Source organism: Cydia strobilella, chromosome 15 (assembly GCF_947568885.1).
Source record: "Cydia strobilella chromosome 15, ilCydStro3.1, whole genome shotgun sequence".
NCBI lineage: Eukaryota > Metazoa > Arthropoda > Insecta > Lepidoptera > Tortricidae > Cydia > Cydia strobilella.
This window is the reverse complement of record NC_086055.1, coordinates 717,557-742,820: the sequence shown is the minus strand read 5'-3', so window position 1 is coordinate 742,820 and position 25,264 is coordinate 717,557. Positions and strand designations below refer to the sequence as shown.

General features: G+C 37.1%; 1 protein-coding gene across 1 annotated transcript in view; it reads left to right on the top strand.

Moving 5' to 3' along the window:
* The window catches only part of LOC134747776 (connectin-like), a 115,251-nt gene extending 111,522 nt beyond the window's left edge, over nucleotides 1-3,729 (top strand). The window contains exon 3 of the mRNA XM_063682418.1: nucleotides 1,525-3,729. Coding sequence (XP_063538488.1) covers nucleotides 1,525-1,931 — 407 coding nt within the window. The 3' untranslated portion in view covers nucleotides 1,932-3,729. The remainder of the gene's footprint in view (nucleotides 1-1,524) is intronic.
* The last annotated feature ends 21,535 nt before the right edge of the window (nucleotides 3,730-25,264 follow it).

Here is a 25,264-nt window from a genome sequence, read left to right as displayed (position 1 = left end):
CCTCTGAAAAAAAAAACATTAAATGACATCTAAATCTCCATAAAACCACTGTCACACCACAAAGCAATATTCAAAGGCAGTAAAAGTTCATATCCATTACCGCAAAAGGTCCTTATGTCACACGAGTCGTTAACTACACGAGCATTTCAAAGGGATTTTATTGTAAGTACTTAGCTGGTTTTAAGTGACTCATAAGGCACTCATAGCATCAGCGTGCAATTAAAGCACGGAAGAGCTCAGTTAGTAACGAACATTAAGACTACATGAACATTACGCCGTTCTCTGGCCAAAATAGTGTTGTGTTCAAGTTTTTTAAATTTAGTATGCTAGGCTAAAAGTTGTTGCCTGATAAATAAATAAATAAATTACTGCGACAGTGCTGCAGCGTGAACGTACAAAAGGCGACCATAATGCCGCGAGGCATTCTCTACCGGTCATCCTTAGGGCATAGCAGAAAGGGGTCCCTTTGTTTGTCATAATGATTGAAAGTCATAATGTAATGATTGTCATATTATCATTAGTCATAATTCTGAAACCGTTAACATTTCAGGATTTTCCTCGGGTTATCCTATACCTATAGATAGGTTAGGTTAGATTAGGTTTGTTTTATGGCAATCCTGAAAAGTTACGCGTTTCTGAGAAAAACCAAATTATGACTAATGTGGACAAACAATACATTATGACTTAAAACTATAAGGGAAACAATAGAGACCCTAGCAGAAAACATTGTAGGCGATTTAAAGTCAAAGAGACAGTGGCGGATTTGCCTTAAGGCCCAGCAGGCCCATGCTTATAGAGCGGCAAGATATTAGGGGCGGCAAATTGTGACAAAAAAAATCGCTGATGATAACAAAAATGAACTCAAAATTTAGTCAATATGATGGGTACTGAGAAAGGGGCGGCTACAGGACCTGGGGCCTATTGCGACAAAGACTGCAAATCCGCCACTGCATAGAAATCAGTATTAAAAGAAAACTAGACCTAATACACATACATTACATTAAATTACCTTCTCTTAAAAGTGGAACATTTTACGTTCAACTTTCTTGCCCCCTGAGAACAGGCTTCTTTGAGCGTCTAATCTATCGGATAAAGTATTTGGAAGTAAAACTGTTTGGAAACAGGCCATCTCTTAATAGCTTTTGGGCAAACTGGAAAATGTCCTCCAAGGATAAAGACGATTTAGAGATTTGAATTATCTATTAGCGGGTTCAGTAAATAGAAGACTGATTCAACTGTGTTTCAATTATAATTCACTACAAAACTGGGATTATTTCAGAACGTCCAACATTGTGATAGCATTTCAATGCCTTTTTGTTTGTTTTATACAATGCAACCGAAGGATGTATTATGTGTCTGTACTATGTTATGAACAGGAGATAAACAATTGAATATTACGTACTTTATATTTAACTTAGTCGCAATAAAAAAATCCAAACCCTTGTTCTAACCTCATCTGCGCAAACATTCCCTAAAGTATGTAATTACATTGTACACGGAACCTAATTTACTATTTCTTTTCAGGAAACCCTCTTCGGTGCGATTGCCGGCTATCCTGGATATACCTTTTAAGAAACGAGACCAAAGACAACACCCTGAAGCACGCCCTCGAGAAAATATCGTGTGTCAGCGATACGGAGAAGCGGCCAGAGAAAGCCAATGAAATAGGTGACAACACACTTGCCGACGAGAATTACGGCGATGAATATTACGATAAAAACGAGGATTATATGAATAAGGAAAAGTTAAAAGGGAAGTTTACTAAACTTACAGATATTCCACTAGAAACGCTTCCGTGCCCGAAAGAGCTGCAGGCTGTTGATGAGTCGTATGGGCATCCGATTCAGAATGAAATTAGATTGAAAGCGTTCTCGAAAGCGCGCTGTATTGCACCTAGCTTAATCTTCATTTTATTGATTAAGCTAATTTAAATTATAAGATAATTAATGACACACTAAATTACGGCTAAATTTGTATTTGGAAAACGCTGCAGATCTTAATATTTTGAATCAAAGCTATGGATTTAATTATCAAAACATTTGCCTTGTTAAAAACCTCGTACATTTTTACCAAAAGCTTTTTTTTGGTTACTTAACGAAAGTCCTAAAGCTGGTAGGCGTATAAGTTTACACGATTTAAAAAATAGCAGCGTGCCTAGCCAAGGTGACAATCGTAAGCACTACAATGACACGCTTTGTGTCTCTCTATCACTCTTCCATATTAACGTAACAGTGACAGTTGCGCTTCGTTCGCTACTAACGATTGTCATGTTGGATACGCACCCTGATCAAGTACAATAACAACGTTGCAATCATCATTGTTTGTACCAATGTTTCAAAAGGAAACAAAACTAATTGTGATATTAGACGATATTTCCACTGTTCTTGCCCATTTTGATCGTTAGGGCGTATTTACACTGAGTCAACAGCATTCGACGCGGCACGAGTATAACACGCCATTAAATATCCGGCTGAATGAGTTTCTTGAATGGAAACGATTTAAGCCCCTCTGCGTCACTGAGCAACGTATTGATGAATATCAATATTTGTAATCATGTAGGTAGAAATCAAATGTGTCAGATTGGTACATTGTCTCCATTTTGGTGTGCAAAATGGCTACGTATCTGTGAAGCCCAATGTAACAGAAAGTATAGATTGTGAAACAAGTTTTTTCTAAATGCGATGTTTGACAGGATTTCCTCTAAACAAAGACCTGTATTTTGCTTATTTTTATTAAGTACCTATTAAAGACAAAATATTAGCAATATTAGCATCCGTATCATTCAAAAAGGACTTGTCGTTTATAGGTACCATAACGCACTGCGATTGTTGATCCATTCATAGTTAAATTGGTTGTTCGATATATAGGTATACTTACTCAAATAAATGTCCAATTTAGCTACAACCCTAAATGGCTGGCAACAATTACGGTGCGTGACTATACAATGTACATAATGTGTGTACATAAAAGTGACTTGCCAGACTATATTATAGTCTAGCAAAAGGCATATTTGAAAATATAGGCATTATTGAAAAACATAGGTTCACCTTGAAGTTTGCAATGGTTGTTGGGCTCAAATGGGGACAAAGATTTCTGTATAAACCTCTTGTTAACTATTGTAAATATTAATGTTAAATTCTATGTAGGTACTTATAAATAAATATTATATGGTAATGTTAGGAGTGTTAATGTTTTCACTGTTGATTCATCCGAACTTGGCTTCATTTTAATAAAATTATATTAATTATAAGCAATTTTATGTCAATCGTTCAAATATTGTTATTATCACATTGTTGTAATAAGTCATTACAGATGTAGTGAATAATTGTTTTCCATCGTATTTTCTCGGAAACGTTCGTATTTTTCATGCTAATACTTTAGTCAACCTTAGTACTCTTTGTACCAAGATTGACTGAAATAGCAAGACACCTTCGTACGTTTCCGTGAAAATACGATAGAAAATAATAATGCACTACATCTGTACTCATCATCCATGAAAGATAAATTCAATTGATAAGTATTACATCCCGATAAAAGTTTCATTTAGGCACAAATATTCCAGGAACTTACAAATAACTGATTTTAATGATCTCATTTTGATATTAGTGTGAGCGAGATTCGCTGCGAGTAGGTAATTACATATGCTGGCGCGATGCCCAAAAATGAGTCTTGGCCTCCGACACAAGGGTACGCCAGTTTTCGCCAACGCCGAGCTCACGGAGATCTCCTTCTACTCTATCTGCCATCAGTGGCGTAACTAGGGGGGGGGGGGGCAGAGGGCCATCCAAGGGGGGGCGCCAAAATGGGCAAAAGGCAGGGAAACTTTTGTCAGTCGTCAGGGGGCGCAAATTTGGTGACTGCCCCGGGCGCCATATCCTCTAGCTACGCCCCTGTCTGCCATGGATGCTTAGGATGACCAACAGGACGGCAGAGAAGTCAAAAGAGCCAACCAACCAGATTTTTTAAAGTCGAATGTCGCTCGGAGTGTTTAAAAACTTGATTGTGCGTCTATAATCAATATCAAACCTAAGGTTCTTCAATCAACATCAAAACTTCTAAAGAGTCATTGTCAGGACAAAATTGCCTAATGCAATAGGTTGATTACTGCCTAATGATCCAAACCACCAAATGTACCTATTCAATTTACCAATAATTTCTTAGTATAGTTCACCATTAATGTATTTGTATAGAATATACATTTAGTTTGATGGTTTGATCGCTTAGATTTCGTGTAGCATATCAATTCTTATTTACCGTGTCATGTACTGTGATTCTGTTGTAATAAATATTTCTACCCGTAACCGGAGTTTTGTTTATACCTATTTACATCAGTCTTTTACATCCGACACAACCTATTTTTCACCACACGAGCTCGTAAAGGCTCACTTTATTCGTCAAAAACTGATGAGAAAGTTGCATTTTATCCACAAGTGGCAAAGTAATTAGATTTAAATTTTAAGTTGTTTCCTCATGGTGGCTGGTGGAATTGACTTTTCAGATGGTTTTGTATGATATGATAAGTTAAGATAAGATAAAAAAAGTTTATTGCCATAACTAGAAATCTTACATTCCTTAAACCTTAATTAAGTAATAACAATACGAAGAAGTAGATCTTAAACATAGTAGGTAGGTACATTCATTTTTTCATACCGTTATAGGCAATGGATACCAGTCTCAGCCTGTGCTAGATATGTTGTGTACATATATCCAGCGCTGATTTTCAGCCTGGTCCCTTTATATATATATATATATATATATATATATACATATATTTCCGGTCGGTCTGTCTTCAATAATAGGTTGTAAGGTGTGTGCAACTGTATACATATATTGTTTGTGTGTGAGTGTACGTGTGTGTATATGACTTATATACGCATAAGAGTGCTACTTGTAAATATAATATGGTGATGCCTATGGTTGTGTCTTCTTTAAAATAACTAAATTAAATAAATATATAAATTTAAACTATGTAGAAGTGTTTAGAGTGAGTGTTTAAGTGAGGGGGTGGTTTCCCTTTCGCAACTCGAGAAAATGTGCTTTAACCAGTTTCTTGAAGGTAAGTAATAATAAAAACATTATATTATATTTGAAATGTTTTACAATTAGTATTTTCCCTTGCGTTGATGACGCAACGCTCGAGATACAAGATAAGACGAGGAGTTAATTGTAAAACAAATAAATGTGGTATTTTCTATAAAAAGGGACCTTATTGTCGATGGCGCTTACGCCATTATAAACGATGCTCCGAAATAAATACAATGCCGCGCGACGCTGTGCGGCGTAAGTGCCATCGACAATAAGGTCCCTTTTCATAGAAAACATTATATTACCTTTTCATAGAAAATGCCCCAAATATTACCAATACCTTGTTTATATTCATACTTAAGGGGCCCACTGACTATCAGTCCGCCGGACGATATCGGCCTGTCAGTTGGAACAAAAATTTGACAGTTCCGAACAACTGAAAGGCCGATATCGTCCGACGGACTGATAGTCAGTGGGCCCCTTTATTGATGGCTTTGTGAAATAACATGCAACGTAATAACCTGAATCTGAAATACCTGTAATGTCTGAAAGCCTGGAAAAGTCAATAATTACCAACTCGTAGCCAAAATGTAATACCAATGGCTGAAAAATACACAAATTTACACGAGGCAACTGCTAAAATAACGCAAAGTATTTTTGGAAGTAAATACTCAGGTTTCATATCTATTTTTTCCTATAGGCAAAGAGTTCCTGGAGAAATTCAATGATAATATTATTCTTGCGTAGTAAATTCCGTTTTCGAAACGGAAAATATTAAATTTTCTGTAAATATGTTTTTATGTCGCTTATTTATCTTTAAATACGGGTTGTTTTTGTTTACCTATATATAAGTAATGTCTGACTGTACTTCCGGTACCTTGGGTCATTGATCCAGAGCGACGGACGCATCGACCGTGACGTGAAAAATAGAATAAATGCGGGATGGATGAAATGGCGACAGGTCTCTGGAACAACTTGCGATCCACGAATGCCTCTTAAACTTAAGGGGAAAATTTACAGGACGATCGTGAGACCTGTTGTAATGTATGGATCAGAATGCTGGGCGACGAAAGTGACGGATGAAAGAAGAGTGCACGCAGCGGAAATGAGAATGTTGAGATGGATGTGTGGAGTGACGAGGAAGGATCGGATTAAGAATGAGTATATTAGGGGAAGTTTGAAAGTAGCACCAGTAACGGAGAAGATAAGAAGTAGTAGGTTAGCGTGGTATGGGCATGTGATGAGGAGGGATGAATGCCATATAGGCAAAAGAATGTTAGGGATGAATGTTGATGGACGGAGAGCGTATGGTAGACCCAAAAAGCGATGGATGGATTGTGTAAAAGAGGATATGAGAAAGAAAGGAGTGAGTGCTGAGGTGACGAAAGATAGAGGAGAATGGAAGAGAAAAACATGTTGTGCCGACCCCACATAACGTGGGATAAGGGTAGGAAGAAGAGAGATATAAGTAATGTCTGACAAGCCTCCAAAACGGATGCTGTTACAATGGATTCATCCAAATGGACGGCATCAAATTATTTAGTACACTGACGATCGATCCATTTCATTTTTTATTTTTATTGGAGAAACAACAGACCCAGGTAGCAAAATGACGTCAAATGACGTCGGCGACGTCATAATGACGTAATAATGCCGTCATTATGACGTCGCTGACGTCATTTTACGTCATTTTGCTACCTGGGAGAGGTATGCGACAGGATAATAGGTTACATTGTTAGGTACATATATGATTAAGATACTTACTTCCTTAAACGCTCTCACTAAAACATACTTAAAATAAACGGACTTAACTAAAAGGTATCTTTACATACAAGTTTACCAAGTGTTCCAGACCATGCGTATGTGTACTGTAATTAGGTACTACAATTAAAATGAAAGAGAAAAGAAAAGAAAAATACCAAAAACTTGGACATACTGACAACCAATCAAATCAATATATGTAACATTAAGTACAATTAAGTACAATGACAGTAGCGATACGTGTTCATACGTCTGATACGTCCATAGGTGCTCTTGCTTTTGCTTGTGTACTTTATCGGTACCGTATGCAAACGGATTTGTTGTACTGGGAACTTTATTAGCCATTTATGTGAAAAGGGTTAAAAATCCAAAAAAGTACATAGACGAAGAAATGGTTAAGAAAAAGGCTAACCTATACTCATACCAACTTAATGAAAGAATTGTTAAATATATTAATAACGGGTCACTCACGTATTCACGTATTCTTGTGTATTGGGAGGGCTGCGGCCCGCAGTCTGCGCCGGTCCGTCACCGTCAACGCAAGCTCCTGACGATACTCCTCGGTACGGAGTGAAACATGTCGAGCGTTTTTCGACTTAAAATACGTGAGTGACCTTACCTTACCTTACCTTATAAATATATTTAATATCTAATGTCAGTGTCTCACGGAAGTTTTGTTATTAAAATTACAAAGAATTGTTATTAGAACCCGCTGATTGGAAAAACTACCTGAGAATTGATGAGCCAACCTACTTTAAATTACTAGAACTTGTGACCCTTGTCTCCTATAGGCCAAGCACATGATTGGCGCGACAGTATCTCGCCGCGATATAGACTGCCCGTCTATTTCTAACTGCATTAATTAAAGAGGGACGGGTAGTTTATCTCCTATCTCTAACCTGGCTGACATTTTTACGATGAATTTTTTCTCGTGTCGTTACTTGGTGGCAGTGCCAGGCCTATGAAACTCTCCGCGCGAGCTCGGATCTATACCTACGACTCAATTCCCGCCGGCGGGACTCAAACTAGCCAGTTAGTTGCCACACGCGCTCACGCACGCACGTCACTGCGCGCGCGCGCTATGCCAAAGTAATGTCTTCATAACGAACAAATAACACATCCAGTAGTATGGATGGATGCAGAAACAACAAAACATATAAAAAATATAGTTTTTTCTTCTTTCGACACATGAGGAAAAGTAAGTAGACATTCTCAATATAGGTAAGTACTTACCTACGGTTATTATTTTTAAGATAGTTACAAGCTGCGTAGGTACTATTAAATTGTTTTAAAGATGTAGGTAATGTTTTTTACGACACATTTATAGTTAGATATCTACCTAAGACACCTAAGTGTTTGAAAGAAGCGTCGACAACCCTAGCGTTGTGTCGGCGGGCGCGGTGCGGGGAGCGGCGCGTTGAAGGTCAATGCATTCCATTTTAGTGTAGGTATCAAAACGGTAGGTATTTGCGTTTTCTTTGAGACATAAGTATCTGTTCGTAAGAACTATTATATAATCTGTGGCAGTGCCATGCAGACTGAATAAAAATGGACGCAGTTTTGCACATTTTACTGAGCGTTTGGAGTGCGTCCAGATGGCGTGGCGCACGTTTGGTGTACGTTTCTAGCATTGACGGTCACTCCAAAGTCGCCACGCCGATGCGTCCAAATGGCGTGGCGTGCTGGATTTCAATCAAAATGGAAATCCAAGATTAGGATGCCGTTTAAAAAGCATTATACGTTTTTGACATTCACGGACCGATTTTGGAATGCAGCCACGCTATTTCAGCTGCAGTTGGCATCCGAATTTCATCTCAAGAGGTCACGGGTTCGAATCTCACTCGTAGCGATGACTTTCAATTTCCTCTCTTCTTATTTTAAAGTGACAAAACTATCAGCTATCTTCTTAGTGTTTAAATTCAATTTTTTTTTGTATTTCATACTTTTTATTTTTGTATTATCAAGACAAAGGCAGGTCTTAAATCAGCAATATTGAAATTTTGAGACATGATTGAATTTCACAAATTAATAAATTTTTAGTAACTCAAATTTATCTGCCCTTTAGCTACATGTTCATAACTCAACAACATAATGTTAATATTAAGATATTCATATAAAAGAATACGAAACAAGTCCTTGAGCAAAAGTGCCCTTAAGGCACTGAGAGAATATGAAAAGTTTTTAGGCTTCCATTCGGCAGCTCGCTATGAAAGAAATTTAGAGTAAGAAATTTAGGGTAAGCATATTAAATCGTTCGTTTAAAATGTAAGTATTACTGAAGTTATATTAAATATGAGTTTTTTTTAATGATGAATAGGCAGGCGTTTGACCACGATCCCACCTGATGGTAAGTGATGATGTGGTCTACGGTGGAGCACGCTTACCTATGAGATACCTATTAACTCTTGCCTTGAAGAGCTCCTAATTGTACTCATGCGGAAACACAGACTCGGGCAGGGCGTTCCACTCCTTGGCAGTTCGCATAAGAAATGTGGAAGCAAAACGCTTCGCGAGTTTCTTTTGCTTGTGAGTTTTGTGATACATATACATTATTAAGAAATATATATGCTCCGGGTTTTGAATATGATAAGTATTATAATATTCTATAATAAGTAAGTACATTTTTACATACATATAGGTAATAAGTAAGAAACTAGGGAACTAGCCAAGATGAAAATCGTCTACTTCAGATTTTTTTTACCTCGATCCTTACGAGTGAGCTAAACTCCGCCTCCCATAGTGTTAGGAACAGAATGTAAAATGGGCTCGAAAATTAGGGTTTTAAGACAGTACCTTGTCGTGAGAGAAAATAACCTGGTAATCCCTCGTGGGCGGGCCCGCTTTCTTCTTTCTTCTTTTGTGTTCTTCTTTTCTTTCTCTCAGTTTATGTCTGTCACTGTCCACTTATGAAAATATGGAATGCTTAAGGCAGAAACAGCTGATATCTTTAATTTAAATGAATTCAACGCGGAGGCGCGTTCAGGCGGCCATTATGGTAATTGTCGAAGTTAAGTTTTTATCTAGAGGTGACTGAATGGAGTTTGAATGACGGATATCCGGTAGAATGAAAAGAATGTAAATTTGACATACAATGTTGCTATATGAAAGAACATATTCCTAAACACATAGAGATAACCAATTACGATTCTTTATGTCAATAATGAAAAGGGTAAAAACAGGTAATGACACAAACAATATGTAGTAAGGACAGTTTATTAGTTGTTGTTGTTTAGACTAAGCTTCGCCTCCCCATAAAGATAGCCAATTAGGGTGCATTTTGGATTCCTTACCTTATTTTGCAAATGCCGGCCGTCACAAAGACAATGAACGGCAATAAACTTTATCTAACCTTTTTTCTTTAACACCCACATTTTTAAGTGCCATGCTATTGGTCATCACTTTTATGATATCGCCTGACCGCCTGCAAGACGTTTAAACGATTTTTGCCTTTAAGGTGGTTTACCGGGAATATCCCCGATTCTACATCGACAAAAACCAAGGAAAAGTTAAAATGTATAAGGATAACAGATGCAAGAAGAGTCACGTGACTATTTTCGGTCATTATTTAATTTTCCATTGGCGTTTTCTACCAACGATTGTCAATCTTGGCTAGGTCTCCTGGGCAAATTCAAGCTACTTAATAGGCCTAGGTTCACCTCGACACTGAAAGGTTAGATTGTAACCGACTGTTGAAGGTTTCGTAAAAACTAATAGCGAACATTTACACTAGACTTCAAAGTCCATTTTTATCAAACAAACTCGCTTTTACGTAAAATAAAATCGCATCGAAATCGGTCTATCCGTTCAAGAGCTACGATGCCACAGACACATAGACAGACATTGGCATCAACATTAACCATATAACACCCCTCTTTTAGCTTTGGAGTCAAAAACGAGTGCCAGCAGCGAGGAACAAGGTTTGTATTAAACAGGCTAAGAATATAACTTTACGATCTTCTCACAGCAATTTAGGGAATGCAAACTGGTTATTATTTGTATAAAACTTCAGTTAATAACCGGTTATTAACCGGTTTTTCCGTACAATTAAAAACCGGTTTGCAATTTGCATTTCCTACACAGCATTCCTTATTCTGAACTGTTTATAGGCGATTTAAATATTCACTTGAAACTTGCTATTAGACATGATTCAAATCGCTAGATTGAAGCGTTGCCAAACGCGACTGAAGTAAGTATGGCCATATAATAGAGAAAAGTAAGACATTCTCACACATCCTAGCTCTTAAGAGTCCCCGGCAAGCTCGGCCGAATTTCACCTTCCCATACAAACGGAGTTTCGTTCTCATTTTAAAACTATGTGTTAGATTGTAATGAAACTTTGCACATACAATGACATGAGGTATATCTAGGTCTATAGTTTATATAGCTCTAGTATATAAAAGAAAACAAAATAGAGCAAAAATTTAATAAAAAAAACTGTAATAGATGTCATATATTAAAGAAAAAGTGACGAAGCCTTCCAGTGGTGAAGGCCGGATTCGAACCGGCGTCTAGCTATCGCGGCTAACGCCATGAACCCCTAGGCCACCCCGCCACGGCGGTGCCCGTCCGAATTTCTCGACTATATGTCATCTTAGTAAGACTAGGCGTCTTTGACCAGCTCTAAGGGCAAGCAGTGCGCGCTTGCACCTCCTAAACGAACTCCTTACGGATTTACGTTGTAGCGAGAGAGACTGGTGCTGCCATCTATGAACAAGTTTGGGAACAAATCAAATTATTTTATTAAATATTTTGATTTGTGTTTTTTAAGTAGTCACACTACTATATATAAATTAAAAACTGTAATAGATGTCATATATTAAAGAAAAAGTGACGAAGCCTTCCAGTGGTGAAGGCCGGATTCGAACCGGCGTCTTTAGCTATCGCGGCTAACGCCATGAACCCCTAGGCCACCCCGCCACGGCGGTGCCCGTCCGAATTTCTCGACTATATGTCATCTTAGTAAGACTAGCCGTCTTTGACCAGCTCTAAGGGCAAGCAGTCCCCTTAGTGCCCTTAGAGCTGGTCAAAGACGCCTAGTCTTACTAAGATGACATATAGTCGAGAAATTCGGACGGGCACCGCCGTGGCGGGGTGGCCTAGGGGTTCATGGCGTTAGCCGCGATAGCTAAAGACGCCGGTTCGAATCCGGCCTTCACCACTGGAAGGCTTCGTCACTTTTTCTTTAATATATGACATCTATTACAGTTTTTAATTTATATATAGTAGTGTGACTACTTAAAAAACACAAATCAAAATATTTAATAAAATAATTTGATTTGTTCCCAAACTTGTTCATAGATGGCAGCACCAGTCTCTCTCGCTACAACGTAAATCCGTAAGGAGTTCGTTTAGGAGGTGCAAGCGCGCACTGCTTGCCCTTAGAGCTGGTCAAAGACGCCTAGTCTTACTAAGATGACATATAGTCGAGAAATTCGGACGGGCACCGCCGTGGCGGGGTGGCCTAGGGGTTCATGGCGTTAGCCGCGATAGCTAAAGACGCCGGTTCGAATCCGGCCTTCACCACTGGAAGGCTTCGTCACTTTTTCTTTAATATATGACATCTATTACAGTTTTTAATTTATATATAGTAGTGTGACTACTTAAAAAACACAAATCAAAATATTTAATAAAATAATTTGATTTGTTCCCAAACTTGTTCAAAAATTTAATAATTTAATTATTTATTTTAATTCTATTTCAATTGTAATTTTATATTTAAACAATACTATAATTTTAACTCTAATTTTGAACTTTATATCTAATTTTTTTTTTTTTTAAAGTTGATTGTATTTTAATTTTAATTCTAATTTTAATTTTAATTTTAATATTTGATATGTTAAATTGTATATGGATTCCGAATTGTCCGAAATAAATGAATTTTATTTTTATTTTATTTTATTTAAAAACAAATTTTGTATGAAAAACTTAAATTCGCTGTATTTTTTTACTATTGTATCTGAAGCTACATAAACTAATTACAGACCTAGATATATCTTATCCTAATGTAAGTACAAAGTTTCAGAGCAACTAGCCGTTTTAAAATGAGAGCTTAACTACGTTTGTATGGAATGCAGGCTTAGCGGGAGCTATAGAAAAAGCTTTTTCCCTAGGGAGTTATGAAGTTCCTAGTATTATAATTAACAGTGTTTTGGTTTATACTTCATTTTTGTATCGCAAGTGTGTGTGACGTTGTGTGTAACTCGGGGCGTAATAATATTGCAAACACGAGTCTACAAGTCGCTCCGGCAACCCATCGCGATATAACTATACTCTCGTTTGCAATAGTTAACTTACGCCCCACGTTGCACAATGTACTATTCTGATTCGACACACACACATCACGCTTTCTTACTTTTCTATATTCACTATAGCACACCGCTGAACCAAGAGTTGGAAGTATTCCTAAGTACTCGTCTGGAAGGAGCCCAAATATGCTGATATCGCGGCGACTGCTGGAAATCAGCGCCGTATTGAAAAAAGATGATAAAATCGGAGGTTACGACTCAGTTTTTGCACATTTAGGTCACCAAAACCTGCGCTCAACAATAACAGCGGAGGCGACAATTTTATTATTTTTATTTAGAACACATAATACCTGCACCTATCTACTTACCAGCTCAACATACTAACCTACTTACCACCTCAACTACTACTTAGACGAAGCACATAAGACAATTTTATTTCAAATTTAGTATGGGAGCGCTACTCCTAGTATGCACCCGCAATTACGACCAGCCGGGCTAGCACAAATGATTGGCGCGAGAGTATCTCGCCGCGACATAGACTACCCGTTTTAATTCATACAGTTAGTAAAAGACGGGTAGTCTATCTCGCGGCGAGATACTGTCGCGTCAATCATGTGCTCGGCCTACAGTAATGTGTAATTTAAAAATCTCAACAAAAATTTACCTTTGAGGGTGTAATTGGGCTATTAGGTACTTACAAGAATATAATGGTATTAATGGTGTAAAATAGAACTCGGTTGTGGTGCTGAAATCGCAGCATTTTGCAAGTGAAAATGCATCTGTGTGGGTGACCTCGCGTGCTTTTCGTAGAATCTTCCTACTGCCATAGAGTCTTATACTAGAGCGTTACTGTCATAGTAAATTTTGTAACCCCAGTAAATTCACTGCCATCTGTCGACACACTTTAAAACTAAAAATAAATATTAATAAAAATACGATAAAATGTATTTAAATATGGATAAATGATTGTTTTATTTTCCATTAATTATTTTTATATGATTTTGACCCATGTTCTTTCACTGGTATGCGTTAAAATTATAAATAACAAACGAAATAGTCAACGCCCTCTATACGAGTGTAGGCCAAAACTAGTGGCGCCATCTGATCGAAAATCAAATTTTCGTGATTTTCGAGGCACGTTTTTTCCTTAGACTGTATCCATCTATTACGGAGTTATATCTATCTTTGCTACTGCGGTGTTTGTATCGCCTGTGACTTGGGGCCAACAATACAGAATTTTAATATTATTTATCAAAATCCTGTCCTCCTATCCAGATCCTGATTTTGTTAACCCTGACCAAACTGAGGGGTGAATATGTAGGTTATACTGAACAACTTTTACTATGGGGCCAACCCCGAAATCGTTAAAAATAAACTGATTTTGCAATTCCCATTTTTTGTGTAAGTAGCAAAATATTTTGTTACTGTTATGCAAACATTTCTTTCAGTATGGGTACAGAATATTACTGGTTCATGTCTTCGCTCAGGATTCTTTTCATACTATTTTCCGCCAGTAAACTATCAATGCGGTTCAAATGTAAGCCCATTTGGTCGGAAAAATATAGCCCGCGAGGAAACGAACCGAATAACATGTGTGGAATTCAAATAGTGTAGTTAAATATTGAAGAACTCGTTCAACTAGATATATAGACTGACATTGGCGGTTAGCAATCAACGGAGTTGTTCATTTCGAATATTTCTACTGAACATTGGATATATCTTTTTTTTTATGTGATAGCAAACGAGCAGACGAGCCGCCTGATGGGAAGCAGTCATCGTCGCATGGACGGATTTTGTGTGCATTCTAATAATATGTAGTCCTTGGGGCCAATTCGAACTTTTTGTTGTCAAAATAATATCTAAAAGCGGGTGCATTTTGCTCGTACTTGATGTGTTGGCGCGAGCGCGACGCACGGGCGAATGATAACAAAGTGACATCATTTAGATATCACAATGTATGCTTCAATTGGCCTCCTTGCGTTATTCTAACTTTATAGGCAGAGCTAGCGCCGGAACGCCAGACAACTTTCGTTACTTTTGACATCGTTGAAAGTTCTCTATGGAGATATCTTGGTATTTAATTATAGAAATCTCTTATTGTTTTTTTTTCTTCATAATAACATATTTTCCGCTATTTCATAAACTCGAGTTTGCAATATTATTACCCCCGGAGTTACACACGATGTTTTTCATCACACTTGCAAAGAAAAAACTAAATATTAAGCAAAATAATTCTTAAATACGGTGACATTTCAAACATTCGTCCGCCATATTGTCATTTGTTGACACGTTAGACATCGAAGGCACGTACCTGTTTGCACATGAAAACAGATGATAGGTAATAAGAACTATGGCCGAATGCACACGTTTGTGTAACAGTATTCTTTATTTGGTACCGCCTTGGTATAAAAAATCAGAGAATGATCCTTTCGAACATTTTATATAACGATAGGAGCGACGGACAAAGATTTTCCTAATGGCGCGAGTTCTGACCTTTCATTTCATCGAGATAAAGGAACTTTCGAGGTAGGTCCTTATTTCAAATGAATAATTGGTCGACCTCGATAAAATACCCGTGATTCAGTGAATGTCTCGCTTTTATTCGCGATATCTTTGTATTGTTTAGTTTCTTTTAAAGGTTTATTACAAAAAGGTTATTGTCAGATGTGAACTTTCAGAACTTTTGGCGAAAATAACGCATAAATGAGCATGTGAACTAAATCGTTGGACATTATTTCGACTTTCTTATAAAGGGTTCCGTGTTGAATAGGTGCATATAAAAAGGTTTTTAAAGAACCAAAAATATTACACCTACACTTTTGGCTCTGCCAATTATACGTGTTTGGATGCATAAAAGGTTATCTTTTAGAACGACAAAGTACTATATACCTTAATATATAATAATTATGCAGGTAGATATCATCTTACTATAGCAGATAGTTCTAGTTCAAACTCATACTGCGTGTTAGATTTCTCAATGAAATTAGAATGGTCGAATTCAGAATGAAAGACAGCTTTACCCAGATGTGTTTTTGTATCGTGATTAAAAATAATCCTAACATTTTTGATTGGAATTAAGATCAGTCAAAACATAACGTTCCTGTCTACTAAATACCTAACCTACTGAGAAATTATTAGGAGATATGTAGATACCTAGAATGCTTTTTCTACGTTTCCGTGAGAATCACCTGAATTAATTAACATGTTTCATATAACTTCAACAATTTGAAGCAAGCATTAACTTTTATCGACAACCAACAGATTTCGTTAAAAAAAATCGGCAAAATTCCCAATTCGACTAAAACCCTAATCCGGGCTCTTAAAAAAACTCGAACCTCGTCGCTATCCAGTGGTGCTGCCAATTTGGATGGGTTCCAAAATCAGGCCACAACTTTACGTTAATCTTACGTTGCAAATTGGTCGGATTATCCATAGTTTAATAGGAATTACAAGACCTTAAGTCGTGTTGACAGGAGAAGCTCTTTCTTGTATTGTTATTAACGATTTTCCTTTGATATCTTCGTTATTTTATTAAAGATAGGTAATTTGGCGCTCTGAAGAGCAATATCACGTAAAATGAGTGTATTGATCTTTTACAGTAATGAAATATTCCGAGTAGATAGCAGAAATTCTTAGAAGAAATTTCCAAGGAATATTTTCAAAGGTAAAATAATAGATGATCCAATCCTAACCACTAAGACCCATCGTTAAAATTTCGTAGAAATAATTATTGCAGATTTTTTAATTTTTAGGTCCTTTTTAATATATAATAATAAACAACGGTTTAAACGGCTATTGACGCTGAAGTATTTTTAGGGTTCCGTACCCAAAGGGTAAAAACGAGACTCTATTACTTCGGGACTTCGCTGTCCGTCCGTCTGTCCGTCTGTCAACAGGCTGTATCTCATGAACCGTGATAGCTAGACAGTTGAAATTTTCACAAATAATGTATTTCTGTTGCCGCTATAACAACAAATACTAAAAACAATAAAATAAATATTTAAGTGGGGCTCCCATAAAACAAACGTGATTTTTTGCCGTTTTTTGCGTAATGGTACGAAGGTACGAAGGGTAACTTTATTTTAATTATTGCTAATAAAAAACACGTAACTATTACGAAACTTCGCCAAACTGCGAAACCGCCGGGACTCAAACTATCTCTATACCGAATTTCAACTACTTATATCGGTTCAGGGATTTAAGCGTGAAGAGATAACGGGCAGACAGACTGACTGACAGACCGACAGGCAGACACTTTCGCATTTTTAATATTAGTTTGGATAGTATGAATATGGATGGATTAAAAAATCAGAATATTTACAGCCACATTTTGCGTTCCAATTTCATATAATCTTAAAGATCGTCAATTATTATAAAAAGTGGTATTGAAGGTATAAATATTGGGAATATTTCACTGATCAATGGAATTGAAGGAACTCCTCAACTCTTATAAACATAATTATAGCGATTTTATTAATTTCATCTAAAACCAAGTATTTGCATTTAAACAGTGCTGTTTGGCGAAATGAAACTGCCCATGAACACCAGAATGGAATTATTGCGAGGAAATGCCGTCTGCATCCTTGGTAGAATGCCTCAAGAGCCTATTTTAAGCTAGTTATTAATTTCATTTAGTAGTACCACTGTATATATTTTATTTTAATTTTTATAATATATTTCTAAGCATCGTAAGATCAAAGTTCGAGAATGCATCCCCGGTTTTCGTTAACCCGGATACTGTCCCAATTAAGCACTCAAGGGGCCAAATCTGTTGCCAAGCTAACAGCTGAGACGAGTAAAAATTGAGACTGCCATTAATGGTAGGTAGGTACACAGTTTTTCCTTATAATCGTTGCTGTATATTCCTCTCGCGTCAAATTGCTCCCTATGACAGTTCTTCGAGTCTTTTTTGGTGGGCCTTAATTGAAAAAATAATGAAAGAAATATGTTTTACCGTATTTTTATTACTTACATGTTACATTCCTAAATAAATTAATGTGCTAAGCTTTCAAAAATGTCTACAAAATATTTTACGTGACAGCTCCTCCATATAATAATGAACTTAGGGACCATTTTTTGACGCGAGAGGATATTAGCAAGCAGTTTTATTTGTTATGATAATTATTTAAGGTCAACCACTGTTAGATATATCCTACATATTTTCAACGAACGATAGGTAAAATAAAAAAATCTTTATTAAACAAACATCGACAGCTGATATAAATGAACACAACAACACACACAGAAAGACGAACAATGCAATGAACGACTAGTGAACGATAGAATGATGCAAACTGCTCTTATTGCACAGTTTCCTGTAATTTTGACCAGATCCGCTTTAGACCTTGTGGTCTGTGTAGTATAAGTCATTTTGGATTGAATGCGTCCAAGTCATACCGCCATCTCCTTTCCAGTCTGCCTGCATCCCGGTCTGCATTTAAGGTTAGCAGTTTTGACATTTACATCTACAACTCTTCCCGTAGTTCGATCTGGAGTTACTTGGCGTTGTTGTTCAAAATATGTGTGTACGCCAAAGATAAATATAACTCCGTAATAGATGGATACAGTCTAAGGAAAAAACGTGCCTCAAAAATCACGAAAATTTGATTCTCGATCAGATGGCGCCACTAGTTTTGGCCTACACTCGTATAGAGGGCGTTGACTGTTTCGTTTGTTATTTATAATTTTAACGCATACCAGTGAAAGAACATGGGTCAAAATCATAAAAAAATAATTAATGCAAATAAAAAAATCATTTATCCATATTTAAATACATTTTATCGTATTTTTATAAATATTTCTTTTTAGTTTTAAAGTGTGTCGACAGATGGCAGTGAATTTACTGGGGTTACAAAATTTACTATGACAGTACCGCTCTAGTATAAGTTACTCTATGGTGTACGCCTAATAAATTGTCACACAAACTTTTTACCCACATCGAAAACATCAATAGAGTTAAACCAAGAAAAGTCTGCAGAGATTTTGATAGCACACGCAGTGCAGGTGTTATTTTAAACATCAAACTTCTATGAAATTATGACGTATAAATAACACTGGCACTGCGTATGCTGTCAAAATCTCTGCAGACTTTACTTAGTCTAACTTTACCTACTTCTGATGATCTCATTTCTAAATAAACATATTGAGTACGAGGTCAATCAACGAGGTCTCGCTAATTTAACGTGATTTTAACGTCATAGTTAGTTAGTTAGTTAGTTAGTTTTGCTGGGCATTTTCCGCAACTCGACATCCAATGTGCCTATTTATCAACGTCATATACTGTACAATAAGCTGCAGAGATAACTGACCCCTCCTGCAAACAAGTTTCTATGCAGGGGGTTAGGTTATCTCTGCAGATTACTGTACACAATATTATGCACCAAGAACTTTACAAGAAGTACAGTTAAGGGCATAGATATATATACATTCTCAAAGTTACAAAAATATGTGTACGCTCTTACACCTTAGACAATAAAGTCGTGTAATATTTTTGAGCCATTTGTCTGGATCGATATTTTTGCCTTCGACTGTACAAGAACCAATAACCTTATTTTATATGGAAATAGAAAGTACTTATTTTATACTTCGTCTGTGCCAACAGTAAGGTATCTATCTTTAACGGGGATTGTTAATTTTTTTGGCCAATTTGCTGCTGGCGCTGGGCCAGGATTTGAACCCGGATCTGCGCGATAAAAAACGAAGATTCTCGGCTTACACGAGTGTGCCTGTGACCGTTATGATGGTGCTTTACGAGCGCAGACTACACAGGTACACAGACACCGCATTTATTCGAGCTGCACAACTGAGTTGTATACACGGTGTTATACCCACTGAAAACCTAAAAATAGTTTGTTCAAAATCTATAGGAGAATCGATTGCGCTATATTTTAATGGATGTATTATTATTTTTTTACCTGCTCAGTCTACAAGTTTGTAATGCAATAATATCAATAACTAGCATTTGACAGGTTATTTGTCAAAAAGCAACACCCTTAACTGGCCAGCTAACCTTATCTCGTTGCAGTAAGGTATGCAAATGGTCAGTTAACAGTGTTTACGATGGTAACTAGCAATTGTTTGACGTGACTAAAACGACGAAGCATCTTGTGTAGAATTACCAGTCGAATAGAATTGTTAAGAAAACTAAACAAAGAATATTTGTTTTAATATTTATCGGATTGAAGAATAAATACTCAAGATGAGTTTAAAATAGAAAAAAAATATGTTGGGGTGTCTCAGGTTTTCAGTGGCTCAAGTAACACCGTGTATACAGTGTGGAAAGAATGAATGGGCCCTGGAGGGAAAGTACCTTAAAACCTTAAGTTAGCTCATTTTGCTTAAAGGAAACATTATTTTATTTTTGAAAATAAACAAAACTGCATTCAAAGATTTTTTGAAGTTTGCTTGTTTTACTTGGGAATCGAACCGACTAAAAATTTAAAAAATAAACACGCTATTTTATTCTACTATTCGATACAGTTTCGTTTCCTTTGAGCAAAATGAGCTAACTTAAGGTTTTAAGGCACTTTCCCACCAGGGCCCATATATTCCACACTGTATATTCTACACCATTTTATACTATAACAGCCCTTAATTTATATATTATGAGTAACTGGTCGTAATTGCGGCCGCAATGGAAATTTCAAAAGTAATGCCGTTTTTGCTTTTCAAGATGGCGCCTATTCACTTTTTCGCGAGGTTTTTTGAGAACAACTTCAAATACTCCGTGGCAGAGGGGTAAGTGCCTGCTGTGGGACGCCACGTGCGTTAGCACTTTCGCGGCCTCACACCTCGGCCGAACTGTGCGGACAGCTGGTGCCGCGGCAGATTTTGCCGCGGTCAAGAAGCGGGATAAGTACGCGAACCTGGCTGGTAATTATTATTTTGTACCCCTGGCGTTTGAAACTACTGGGTGCTGGGGGTCAGAGGCCATTGCCTTTATCAGGGAAGTGGGACGGCGCATTAGGGAGAGGGGGTCTGACGCCCGCGCGGGTTCGTACCTGGTGCAAAGGTTGTCCATCGCAATTCAACGTGGTAACGCGGCTAGTGTGATGGGTACCTTTGCGCCGGGGACAACTCGTGGGGGACTCTTTGACTAGGCTTAAGTTTAGTCTTAAGTTTATTGAATTGTTTTTGTTTTGACTTTTACCTGAATAAATGACTTCAAATACCTACATGTGATAATTATGAGGATTGCAATTAAAACTTAAACCGTACTTTTGGCCTGGGGTGTATAGGTATCAATTTTTTTTAACTACGTCAGTGGCAAACAAGCATATGGCCCGCCAGATCGTAAGGAGTCACCGTAGCCTATGGACGCTTGCAGCCCCAAAGGTGTTACATGCGCGTTGCCGAACCTTACACTCCGCACCCTCGTTGAGCTCTGGCAACCTTACTCACCGGCACAACACTATGAGTAGGGTCTAGTGTTATTTGGCTGCGGTTTTCTGTAAGGTGGATCTACCAATGGTTCTCAATGTCGTGACCCAGAGTTAATTTCAAACTGACATTGTGACATCAAAATGATGTTAGTCACGCATGCAATTCGCTCATACTTGTCCATACATGTATTGGCGCTAGCGAGACGCACGGGCAACTAACATCATTTACATCTTTTTAATACAGTTGCTCAAAAAGTGGTACTTTTTGTGGCTGCGTAGCGTGTGAGAAGCTCAATTTCTCGAACTAGTGCTTTTTACTTTTTAGTTCCAAACTATACTTTCGAAACGCAGTTAAAATTGAATGTAGCGCGGAGCAGGTACCAGGGCCTCATGAGTTATTGGTTGGAGAGCCGGCAGTAAAGTTTCGAACCAACGTGATACCGCGATGAGATGCACAATGGTTTCCCATAAAACTGATGCTAAGTCCGAATTTGATAGTCTGCCACGGCGGAACTAGCCGAAAGTACAAAAAAAATAGCCACTTCCGGTGCGAAAAAGGGGGGGTCATTTAACCCATCTGATACTGCAATAAAAGCTATGGCATCAGTTAGAAATTTACTGGTAGATACAGAAAAGCGAAATCTGCCAGTATGATTCCTGCCGGAAGTGCTTGGCATACGCTCTCAAAGGTGACCATCAGGACCCCTAAATTAACCCATCTGATACCAGCATGAAACCAATTCCAGTCGGTAGATATGAACCTTCTCTTCAGGAATATATAAGTCTGCCAGGGCGCTTTCAGCCGAAACACCTTGACATATGAGATTATGTGGCGCAACATCCGTGGTACCCGTATAACCCGTATTTTGGAATTGTACATATTACGGACATTTCAAATACTGCAGGCTTATTAATTTATTACTCTATGCTTATATTTGTATATTATTACGTTATTAATAACACATATTTATAATAAATTAAGTTAAAATAAATTAAATAATGTGATTAATATGATTAATAGTCATTGAATTAGCTATATGAATCGTTTGTCTTTGTCTGTCATTTTGACTTATGTATTTGTAAGAAAAGGATAAAACATAATTTAACTAATTCAGGCTCGTAAAGTTTTACGAATAAGGGGGTATTAGTATTCATAGCTAAATAAGGCTTGTAATGCGACATAAAATGATTTTTGGTGGTTTCTTTTACGCTTGAGGCGTTTTTTCACCTATTTGGTGTATCTAATCACTATCTTATGTAGGGGAGAGAGGGGCAAGACGAGTAACCAACCACCAGACCGACTGACCAACCATCAGAATCCCGTTAACGCATGACGATGCGTCACCATCATAGCAATCAGTTCGCACAGTGACCGGCTAGACAAATGGTGTCGTTAATTATTTATTTGCAAAAAAACTGTTTTGCCATATTCCTTGTTATTTTTAGGGTTCCGTACCCAAAGGGTAAAAACGGGACCCTATAACTAAGACTCCGCTTTCTGTCTGTCTGTCTGTCTGTCCGTCTGTCACCAGGCTGTATCTCATCAACCGTGATAGCTAGACAGATGAAATTTTCACAGATGATGTATTTCTGTTGCCGTTATAACAAACTATAACTAATTGTTTATAACACCTGTATTCATTACCTGTAATGCACAATTGATGAATAAATGATTCTAAAAACAAAATAAAATAAATATTTAAGTGGGGTTCCCATACAACAAACGTGACTTTTTTGCCATTTTTTGCGTAATGGTATTATGGTACGGACCCTTACGTGCGCGAGTCCGACTCGCACTTGGCCGGTTTTTGTGTTTTATTTGGTTTGCGTTTGTTTCCTTATTATCACCAGCACATATATACTGTTAATTTATTCCTATGGCCCAGCAATCACGCCAACAGCTAAGGACTTGTTTGGTTTCAAGTACGGTTTATTTTACAAAAAACTTTCGAATTTCATTAGGCACATGGGGCAAGATGGGGTACATCTTGACGGCCGTAGTTTTAAAGTGATAAACTGATGAAGAATTGCGGATTTGAATTTATTTATTCTTCAACATCAACATCAACATCAAACATTTATTCAGCAAATAGGCCACAGGGGCACTTTTACATGTCAATTTTTACAAACAATAAAATTAACCCAACAAACAATAAAATTAACAAGGGAAGATGGGGTACATGTTAGCTGTTTAAACACATTTTCTGTCTCTCAGACGACTTAAGAAATAAAAGTAAAACAGTTCGTGAGAAGTTATCAGACGATGGACCCAAAAGCCAAAAATTTAAGTTTTGTTTAGGCCCTAAATATAATATTTATATGAATCATTCTTATCTTGTCCCGTAGGGGTTCCCCATCTTACCATACTTGGGGGGCAAGATGGAGAGAAGGCACTTTTGGCCATTTTAATTTATTTTTAATTTAATTATCTAACTAGAGAGTTCCTAGTAAGTGTTGATTATGAAAGACTGATTACCAAAGATAAAAATAAAAATAACAAAAACTTAAAAAAAATAGCATTTTCAGTTTTATTGGAATTGAAACATTGAGTATCCCGTCATGCCCACCTCTCCCCTACATTTCTTGACGTTGACGCAAAACTGACGTAGTTTAACATTCAGGGTGTTGTTTTATAACACTACAAATTGAGATAACTAAGGTCTGTTTTTTTATTCCGTAGACTAAAATGACGTTTCATATGTAAGACATGACATTTCTTAGTACCACATGAAATGTCATTTTAGTCTACGGATTATAGTCATAGTCATATCATTTATTGCATACATGTGTTTACATTAGGTCTTATTTATATCTTAGGTTACAACATGCACCCGTTAGGGCATAGCAACATAGTTACTTAAATAATACTTAGTCTAAATTATATTTTAACAGCTATACATTATTCACCAGCTTAAATTATATTAAATTATAATTTATCATAAAATTATCCCAATATTAATATTTTTACAATTACAAATTTTTACATTATTATTATGAAATTCAATTTATTCCAAATTATCATTTAAGAAATCATTTAAAGAATAATAGCATTTGTGTAACAAAAATTCCTTGATTGCCTTATAAAATAATTTATAATTATTGTGCGACTTGATTTTGTTTGGCAGTTTATTGTATACCCGGATTGCTGTATATTGTGGGCTATTGGATAGCATTTTTGTTTTGGAAGGGGGGATAACAAGCTGATATTTTCTCCGGACACTATTTGGTTCCTTAAATAAATATTTATATTTCCACGCATATATGGCTAATGATAGGATATACTGGCACGGCAATGGCAGTATCCCGTGTTCCTCAAAATAGGGTCTGCTGCTTTCAGGGCATTGAATTACGGAATAAAAAACAGAATATAATCTATTGGAGTTGTGACGTCCTGCCTCTTAGGTAGATATTTGGGGAACAACAATAAACACATCCTATATTGGTTTCGAATGCACAGTTATGCACTCGTCCGTTCGGTGGCAGGGTCGGAGCGAGACTGCCTTTAACCCTACCCACATTATCGGCCGAGTGCTAACCGACATTCCATTTATTATATTATCTCATGACGTCACATCTCTTCCTTTTTATAATGATTTATGTTTATCTTATACTGCTAGGTTAATTTAGATTCTAATTCTGACATACTACTACCGGTTCGGAAAACAGCGTTAAACTCAGACCCGAGAAGAACCGGCGAAAGAAACTCGGCGAGTTGTTGATGTATTCATTTTGCAACAGTTCAACGATAAACATTTTTCAACAGTATCAAACCTTGGAATATTTACAACTATTCAATATATCTCTCTTAATTGCTTAGCGGTTAGCTGGAAGAGATCTCATAAAGAAATAAGT